Source organism: Rutidosis leptorrhynchoides, chromosome 6 (assembly GCF_046630445.1).
Source record: "Rutidosis leptorrhynchoides isolate AG116_Rl617_1_P2 chromosome 6, CSIRO_AGI_Rlap_v1, whole genome shotgun sequence".
NCBI lineage: Eukaryota > Viridiplantae > Streptophyta > Magnoliopsida > Asterales > Asteraceae > Rutidosis > Rutidosis leptorrhynchoides.
Genome location: NC_092338.1, coordinates 37979751 through 37989616, shown reverse-complemented (window position 1 = coordinate 37989616; position 9866 = coordinate 37979751). Strand labels below are relative to the sequence as shown.

General features: G+C 33.3%; 2 protein-coding genes and 1 non-coding gene across 3 annotated transcripts; 2 read left to right on the top strand and 1 right to left on the bottom strand.

Annotated features, from left to right (window-relative positions):
- The first annotated feature begins 529 nt into the window (after nucleotides 1-529).
- Nucleotides 530-2378, top strand: LOC139852578 (large ribosomal subunit protein uL3-like). The gene is made up of 4 exons (XM_071841882.1): nucleotides 530-640; nucleotides 987-1097; nucleotides 1238-1952; nucleotides 2059-2378. Exons 1-4 carry the CDS (start codon nucleotides 556-558, stop codon nucleotides 2315-2317), a joined length of 1170 nt encoding a protein of 389 aa, XP_071697983.1. The 5' UTR covers nucleotides 530-555; the 3' UTR covers nucleotides 2318-2378.
- Nucleotides 2379-8410: 6032 nt separating this feature from the next.
- LOC139853557 (uncharacterized) lies at nucleotides 8411-8883 on the top strand. Its single transcript, XM_071842943.1, has 2 exons — nucleotides 8411-8638; nucleotides 8737-8883. Exons 1-2 carry the CDS (start codon nucleotides 8411-8413, stop codon nucleotides 8881-8883), a joined length of 375 nt encoding a protein of 124 aa, XP_071699044.1.
- Nucleotides 8884-9514: 631 nt separating this feature from the next.
- TRNAW-CCA (transfer RNA tryptophan (anticodon CCA)) lies at nucleotides 9515-9586 on the bottom strand. The gene has a single exon. It is a non-coding gene; the product is annotated as a tRNA-Trp (tRNA).
- Nucleotides 9587-9866: the final 280 nt, after the last annotated feature.

Genomic DNA, 9866 nt, shown 5'->3' with positions numbered 1-9866 from the left:
TATTTTTGTTCATCATTACATGTTCTGGTTCAAGACTTTGTGTAGCTTATCAATCATATTTCTCTAGTCTCTGATCACTAAACACCATATTTTCAACATTAGTGTCTTTTACTTGCAAAATTAAAGGTCTGAAAAGTTGAAATTTATGTGGCTACTAGGCCATATTCGTGTTTATGATTTATTCTTCTATGTTTGATCTTCTTAAGTGTTTCAAATTTGTTCCCCCTTTTGTGATTTGATGAAAATTAAGCATGAGATACTTAGCCCATGCATTCATTTTCTTTAATATCTACTCTGTTACTTAACTTTGATTAAAAGGATAATGTCCTTTAGTATATGCACTTATGTTTTTTAAATCGTTATCATTTGACTCGTGTTCATTCAATTAACCTAGCGAAATTATTATTCTTTTGATTTTCCATTTGAATTGTCCATTTGAATCAATATAAAGTATTGCTATATTTACCACTTATTTATTTTTGTTTGCACTCTTATTTGCATTATATGGAAATGAAGTTTATGAGTTTTGCAGATACAAAGCAATAATAAAGTATCATGTCTCATCGCAAGTTTGAACATCCAAGACATGGTTCATTGGGCTTTCTTCCCAGGAAGAGGGCTGCTCGCCACAGAGGAAAAGGTTTATATATGTTGCTTTGATTTTTTGGCTAACAAATTTAGTTTTTTTATTTGCTCAGGCATATACTATCTTTGATAATTTGTATCTTGTGCTCAAAGTATTTACTCTATGATTCAAATATATAAACTCCACCTATCATTTATTTTTACTATCCAAAGATATTAACTAAACGTGTTAGTTTATATTCAACTTTTTGAGCTTTTGATTTTAGTTTTTATACATATTTGGACCCATTTTTTATTATGTAGTTAATCATGCTGACCACAGCCTTGGATTACAATTTATTATTGTTTGTTTATTGTTGATCAGAAACTTCATTTGCTTATGTTATACTCTGTATTTGCAGTGAAGGCATTCCCTAAAGATGATCCAACTAAACCGTGCAAATTGACTGCTTTCTTGGGTTACAAAGCTGGAATGACCCATATTGTTAGAGAAGTTGAAAAGCCCGGGTCAAGTGAGTTATTTTACATCTGTTACACATCAGCTAATTTATAAAAGCGGTTTTGCTTTTCTTATGTATCTGAAAAGCATGTACAATAATTAAATTATTTTCATGTTTATGTTTGCTAAACACACTCGTTAATTTTCTCTCAGAACTCCACAAGAAGGAAACTTGTGAAGCTGTGACAATCATTGAGACACCTCCAATGGTGGTTGTTGGGTTGGTGGGCTATGTTAAGACCCCCCGTGGTCTCCGTACTCTGAATACAGTGTGGGCCCAACATCTAAGTGAGGATGTCAAGAGGAGATTCTACAAGAACTGGTGCAAGTCAAAGAAGAAAGTCTTTTCTAAGTATTCACTGAAGTATGAAAATGACTTGGGAAAGAAAGATATCCAGTCGCAATTGGAGAAAATGAAGAAATACTGCAATGTCATTCGTGTTCTGGCACACACACAGATCAGAAAGATGAAAGGTCTGAAGCAAAAGAAGGCTCACTTGATGGAAATTCAAGTCAACGGTGGTGACGTGGCACAAAAAGTTGATTTCGGCTATGGTTTCTTTGAGAAGCAGATCCCTATTGATGCTGTGTTCCAAAAGGATGAAATGATTGACATCATTGGTGTGACTAAAGGTAAGGGTTACGAAGGTGTTGTGACCCGTTGGGGTGTGACCCGTTTGCCTAGAAAAACCCATCGTGGGCTCCGTAAGGTTGCTTGTATTGGAGCATGGCATCCAGCTAGGGTTTCATACACTGTTGCAAGAGCTGGACAGAATGGTTATCATCACAGGACTGAAATGAATAAGAAGATTTACAAACTCGGGAAGGTTGGTCAGGAGTCTCATTCCGCACTCACTGAATTCGACAGGTTATTTTCGTTTTCTCAATATTTTTTTAATTATCATTTAAAAATGATATAATAATAATATATAATATAATATGATCAGCCTTTAAAAGTCTATTTTTGTGTGTAGGACTGAGAAAGAAATAACTCCAATGGGAGGTTTTCCTCACTATGGTATTGTGAAAGATGATTATCTGATGATAAAGGGGTGCTGCGTGGGACCTAAGAAGCGTGTGGTGACTTTGAGGCAATCGTTGTTGAACCAGACCTCGAGGCTTGCTTTGGAGGATATTAAGCTTAAGTTCATTGACACATCGTCAAAGTTTGGGCATGGTCGTTTCCAAACTTCGGATGAGAAGTTGAAGGCATTTGGACGAATGAAAGCATAAGGAAATGGGACTGAGAAATTTTGGTTTTACTATATATGCCTACTAGCTTTATTTTAATTTCTATTATATGTTGGTCTTGAACTCTGTTATTTTGACCTTTAGACTTCTTTTCGAAATTATGATTTATTTTTTTTTTGGTCGTACTAATATGAAATTGATGTTTATTTAAAAGGGTTTTGTTTTCTGGATGATATTGGGCATTTGCTTATTTTTAGGGCATTTGCTTATTTTTAGGGCAAAATCCATAAAAAGGTAACATATTATACTAGTTTTCCTATTTTCGGTAATATATTTCATTTCGCTATAAAAAAGGAGTGTATTTTTGAAAGTTAACCAAAAAGAGTGGTGTCGTTAACTTTTGTTAATTTTCTCAGTTAAGTGTCAACTTTGCATAACATGTCAAGTCCTTTATCGACCAACGTTTTCAAATCACGATTTGGACCCACGTTTTCGACGCGTGATTCCGACAAGCGTTTTCGAGGCGTGTTTTCGAGCCGTGCTTTTCGATGCGCGTTTTCGAAACGTGCTTTTCGATGCGCGTTTTCGATGCGTGTTTTCCCATATAAATTACATCCCAAAGACATGATGGAAAATGGCAACATTTCGAGACGCGTCGAAAACGCGCGTCGAAATCGCGAGTTGAAAACGTGCCACGATCGATGCACATCGAAAACGTTCCTTGAAAAATGCGTGTTGAAAACGCGAGTTGAAAACACCCCTCGAAAACGCATGTCGAAAACGCTTGCCGGAATCGCGCATCGATAACGTGCGTCAAAATCGCGAGTTGAAAACGTTGGTCGATAAAGGACTTGGCATGTAATGCAAAGTTGACACTTAACTGAGAAAGTTAACAAAAGTTAACGACACTCCTCTTTTTGATTAACTTTCGAAAATACACTCCTTTTTTTTATAGCGAAATGAAATATATTACCGAAAATAGAAAAAGTGGTATAATATGTTACCTTTTTATGGATTTTGCCCTTATTTTTACTTGATCTTCTTACAGTTTTCGATGAGCATTTTTGCTTGATTCTGCTGCATGGAACATTTAGCAGGATGCTCAATATATTTTCTCAAAATGAGGCTGTGTAAACGTATTTGACCTTGTTATATCTTTTTCTATATTCTACCTTTTCGCAATCGGTAGCCGAACTACTTGTAAGTTGTTAACATATAATCTTTTTTACACTTAAATGTTATAATCACACTAAAAAACATCTTAAATGTTTGGGATCTATCACTACTTTTACTTTAACTATTTAAGGGCGATCAGAGATCGTTTCTTTCGCAGTTGCTGACCTGCAGCGAGCAGAGATCATACATAAATACGGCGACAACAACAAAGAAATACCGATCAAAGCCCTAATTGTATCAGTACATCTTTGTGATTTTTCCTGCCCTTTATTTGTTCAGGGTGGGGGCGGGGTGAACTCTGATTCGATTCTTTCACAATTGCTTACCTGCAGTGAGCAGAGATCATTGACATAGATATGGCGATGACAACATGAGGAGATAATGAGTGGAGCCAACAACTTAGACTAACGTATCTCCAGCTACGTTCTCGAGTAGGAGTCGAATGGGTACCCTTAAATACAATATTACTACACTAACAACTTCAATATTTGGGAGACATAATCTCTTTTAGTATAGTTCCCGCCATTACTTGCATCCATTGATAGTTTCGTTTAGATAGTTGCTTTCTAGGTGCGAGCTTTCCCCATTTTCCCGTCTTTATTGTATTACTTGTTGAGCGCGTTTTTCTTTTGAAAACGACCTCGTTTCTATATGAGTTTGCCGGAAAAAAAAAATTTACTTGCATCCATTTAAATGTCCGCTTTCGTTAAAGGTTATGGACTTATGGGTGGTAGTTCAATTGTTGTTGGCTCATATTATTTTTTTTTTTTTTTTTTTTTTTTGGCGAAAAAAACGAGAACTTTTATAAATAACGGAAAACGTTTTCGAAAAGAAAACGAATTCAACGAAAGCTACAAATGAGTAACATCGATGAGGTTCGTACCTAGAAAGCTGTTGTCAAACAAACTATCTATATTGAGCCTCACCTAACCTAAACCGAAACATTAGATCAGCCCAATAATATACTAAACAAAATTACCTAGCTAGGAGACCATAATCAAACTACCCTCCTAGAAACCAAAATAAACGAACTCAAAGATCAAATATCCTTAATGAACACGCCGAATTCTTTCGTTTCGGCGCCTTGAACCAATTTCTTCTTTCGTTTTTGAGGATTCTTTTTATACACCGGTGTGGGCGGGATCTCGTTAGAATTACTTAAATTAGTCGTGACCGGTTCACTCTCGGCTATACTCGTCATCATAGCGTCAAAAGCCTTGAAGTCAAGCAATTTGGCAATTTGTACCCTTTGTACAACATATACAAAATTTTGTGGTTTTTGTAAGTTTGAAACAAATTTTTTTTTTTTCAATGGATATGTTTGTCCTTTTTTTTTTATTTTTTTATTTTTACAATAAAATATACTTTCTATCACATATTAGAAACTATTAATGTTAATTTCCACTGGATTCAATCTGATCTAAATAAAAAATTAAGTACAATTTTAACTTAACAATAAGTATCCGATATATTTCTTCGACACTTTTCTACGACACTTCAAGATATGTTGTTGTGAGGTTGGAATAGTGTAAAGTAAATTGTTGATAATGCAATCCGATTTAGTTGTTCTAAATGCTCAAACATTCGTAATCCAAATGACTACAACGTCCACTATTTTCTTATACTTTAGGAGGGCGAGGGTCGCTCCTAGCCCCTTAAAAGCTCCGTCTCTAGCACTTAGCTTATCCAATGATAAACTAAACAGGAACTTGAACCACATCACTCCAAATTAAGAACAGAAACTAAAAGACCTTTTTATCATAATTAAGATTTGAGCTTTTTTTCTTTATTTATTTATTTATTTATTATTATTTTTTTTTATTTTTTTTATCACAATTAAGATTTGAGATCAAACAAGAACTCTATCACTCCAAAAATAGAACAGGCAAACATCAATACAACTCTTTAGATGATGAAAATGTAAAATCTTTAAACAATCATGCCAAACAGTATTGTATCTATTTGAAAGCAAGAAAGTGATTTATTAATAAATAATAATGAGTTAAGTGTTATTGGAGCAGCCTTAACTTTGTGTCTTTATGGCAGCTTTCACTTAATTGTATTAGTGGCTGGATTATGTCTTGTTGCAGTATAAGTTTCCCCCCTCACCAATTTTAATTTCTCACTCAAATTAATTACAAGGGTCACTCGGGTCGGGTGATTAGGAATTTAGGATCCATGGTTCATATTATGCGTTATTCGTGTCATTGCATGTTTATAAACATGAGTTATTCACGGCGGCAAATTTAGTATCAAACTCAACTACTCAAGGGAGTTTTAAGTGAACTAATTTTAAGTATTTTAATGACTAATAAAATGATAAACCCCAAAAAATACGATGTCCTATACAATAAAACCTTCATAATTTAATACTCAGTAAATTAATAACCTCGATAAAATTAATAATTTGTGCCGTCCCAACTTGGGACCAGTACGAAATTGGACTTCTATCGATAAAATAATTAGATAATAATTTTTTTGAAATCCAAATATAAATATATTGGTCTCAACAAAACTATAAATTAATAATTACTAAAATATTCCAAAATGCTAGGATTTTCTAGTAAAAAATGGATCTATAATCAAATGTTTTTTTGTGAACTTCAAATCTATAGTCACAAGTTCATTAATGTGTGAATGTACTTACATGCTTGGGAATTTTGAAGTTCCTTGTTTATGTTTTATTCAAATAGCTAAAACGAGCGCACATGGTAATTCCGAAAGTCGATGCATTAATTTGAGAGTTGCTCACATACATAAGCCAATTTTTTAAATTAATAATTTATTAATTTATTAATATAATAATATCTCGCTAAATTAATAAAATGTTTCGGTCCTAACATTATTATTTTATAGAGGTTCTACTGTATTATATTTAGTTGTGTCTTATACGACGTTTCCTCCCTTGATTTCGGTTGATAATCTTTGGTCCTGGACTAAGAACACTCCGCTGAGCGGGAATCATCGGATCATCGTGCAGATTGCAATCATTGCTTCTCTTTGGAACATGTGGAGACTTCAAAATAGCTACGTGCTCAATGACCCTAAATTCCAGAAATCATATGTGATTGATAGTATTATTGTAACTTTTAATTGATTTTTTTCTAGAAGTATAAAAGACTCATGGTCTTTATGATTGCAAAACCCTCTAGATTGTTTGTGATTTTCTAGCACCTTGCTAGCCATTTAATATATTTTTTCTTCTATCGATAAAAAAAATGTTGTTTCTTATACCATAAATTCTTAATTATATTTACATAATTAGTGATGTCATCGTACACCGCATCCACAAAACTAGAAGGGTTCCAGTTATTAATGTTAATGGAGCTTTATTGAAGCACGCACGGGCCATAGTCCCAAAATTTTGAGTGAGTTCGGATATGTTTGTTGGTTTTGATTTTGGTTAGAAGAATTGATATGATTGCTTAGTGAATGATGCTGTCCCACATCGGTAGGATGAAGAAGTTGGAGGTGAATGACTTGGTTATAAAAGGAGGTCATGGACATACTTCCAACTTGCACCAATTAATACACTTTAAGTATTTGATTATTTCTTTCGTTCTTACCCTTGTTTAAGACTTGTATTAGTTAAATACTTTGGAGAGTGTAGTTGGCTTAAGAGAGTCGTCTATGTCATTGTAACAATTTGTGATATAGTGGATTTCTTTCTTTGGATGCTCGTGGTTTTTCTCGTGTTTTGGAGTTTCCACTTAAAATTTTTGTGTTGTAGATTGTTCTTATTTCTTTACTGTTTTTCATTGGATGTTTGTTGGGAATTAGTGAGACCGTAATTTTTCAACAATGTTTATAACATCATAAGGTAGATTAGATGGCTCGAAGTGCCTAGAACGTCTATGTATATGTAAAACTAGGTAACTTGTACAGATAAGCAAATTCAAATTACACTATTATCTAATTCTTTATTCTTTATAGTTGTGCAAATTCAAGTAAAAGGATGTTAATATATTGCGATTGTTGAATGAAAAATTAATAATTAAAGCTGTACGTATCTCAATTGTTAATGAATAATGAATAATGAAAAAGTAAAAATCTATTGCTTTAGAAAAGAACCAAGGAAACACTCGTTATGGCTCTCCACAATATAAACCTGATATGATGTACGCGTGTGTGTATGTGTGAGTTTAGTTAAAAATGTTTTTAGGTATTGCTCACAAAATATTAAAAGAGGTAAGGGAGAATATATCTGGACATATTATATTTCTACAAGAAATTGTAGTTTCAAACTTCATAAACCGTATAGTTTGGTGTAATGGTGTAACATATAAGGAGTGACAATTTCAGAACCGATACTCAATGAGATCCTTTTTTTTTTTTTTTTTTTTTTTTTGCGCTGCTGCTAATTATATTTGAATGTTATTTCGATGATTATTTACCTTAAAGAAACTACAAATTCGAAATATATATGGACCCGACCACTTAAATTTAGTGGCATCCTATACAGTTAAAGAAAAAAGCTATAAATTCGAAAAAATATATGGGGTCTTGTAGTTAAATTTAATGATTTCATATACATTTTAAAGAGTAGTATCTACACAAAATTATTAAACTAGTGGTGTCCGGTAATCTTATGGGTCGAAGGGTAAACTCGCCACTACAGTTAAATCGATGCTAACATGCGTTTTGTACAAAGTAACAGACATGTATATCATAGTATGATAAAAGCTTACCAGATGTAAATATGTTATAACAACTTTTGTATTTTTATACAACAAAAACATTCAAGATGCAAATACAGGGACCACCAACATACGTGTTTTAAAGTATCACTACCATAATTTTAACCATATCTGATTTAATAATAATAATAATAATAATAATGTAATTCTTAATATATCAGAAATATGACTATCTTTTGGCATATAAGATGAAGTGCACTTATTTGTCCTTCTAAGTTCTTATAACCTTTCTTTTTTCCTCCAAAGAGAAAACTAAACTACCATGGACAACTTCGATAGCGAAAGATTACACGCTGACAACGAAAGTTTGTGGAATTCGGTTTCTTTGGGCTTTCTTGCAACTGGGATTTTCATATCAATGTTCCTCATCATAGCCATTATCGAACAATTCTTTAGGCCAAACGCTTCATTAATCCGCTTTACACAACATGCCAATCATCGACTCAATGACCCTAGACCGATGAACAAGGTCGCAGATCCACAACCACAAGTAAGTTACTATTGTGTGTTCTTTTTTTTCTTTTCTTTAAAGAGTATGTTTTTTTTTTTTGTATGGTACAAGTTATTAAAGTGTCCCGACTGTGATAGGTACAAGCGGTTAATACATCAGATTTATCCGTGTTGATGCCGGGACATATGTACCCAACCTACATTGCACATCCAACCCCTATACCTTGTTCAAGAGAAGGAATTTATTGGCCTTCACATTGTCTACAAAATTCAGTCAATCTTTAGCTATTAATAGTACTATTTTTACATGTTATCATCATTTACTCATGTTGTGCTTAATTTAGTTGTACTTTTTTTCTTGGTACAACTTTTAATGACTTTTTATAGCAAGTGCTTACATTTGTGCAAAATTCGCATATATACATCGAGTGGTAATCGTTTAGGGACTTTTAGTAGGAATTTTGAAGGGAAATGAATCTGACACGAATCAAACATGCAATCTTACGTTCGTGTTGTCGAACGGGCAGTGAATCCGACACGAATCAAACATAGAATTTTATGTTCGTGTTGTCGGGTTGGGTAGAATGGAATGTGAAAATGAACGAATAAAGAAAGTATTAGAAGCTAGGATCAATATATCGCCTATTTGATGCTTGGTTTGATACTTTGTTTTTACATATTTGTAAAATGTAATGTAATATCTACAATGACAATACATACAATACATACAAAACATTGACATTTTTGTCATCTTCTAATTTGTACCAGTGTGCAAAATTGAATTCTAAATTCTAGGCTTTTAAAGACTGGTTTTTTGGGTAGTCATTATCATAAAATAAAATATAAAATCATAAATTAAAATAAGAAAATTCAAAAATAAAAAACAGGAAAAATGATGGGATTTTAAAGTGGGATTTGAACCGGACGTGAATCGAACACGCAACCTTCTGATCTGGAGTCAGACGCGCTGCCATTGCGCTACGGATCCTTTGTGACTTAAAACCTACTCCATACTTATAAATACATTTACAAAAATTAACATAAAATACGATCAGGCTACTTTAGTAAGCCGTTCAACTCGTACTTCTTATAGGAAGTTTTTCTTCTACAAACAATGTGCTTGTTAAATTATGTTCCTTTAGGATTCTTTAACAGGACAGCCCCACTACAAATGAGAACAGACACTTCATGAAGTCTTGAAAAAACCATTATCATTAAACTCTCGTTTTCTGATTAAGTACTTTAGATATATAAAGTATATATGTGTA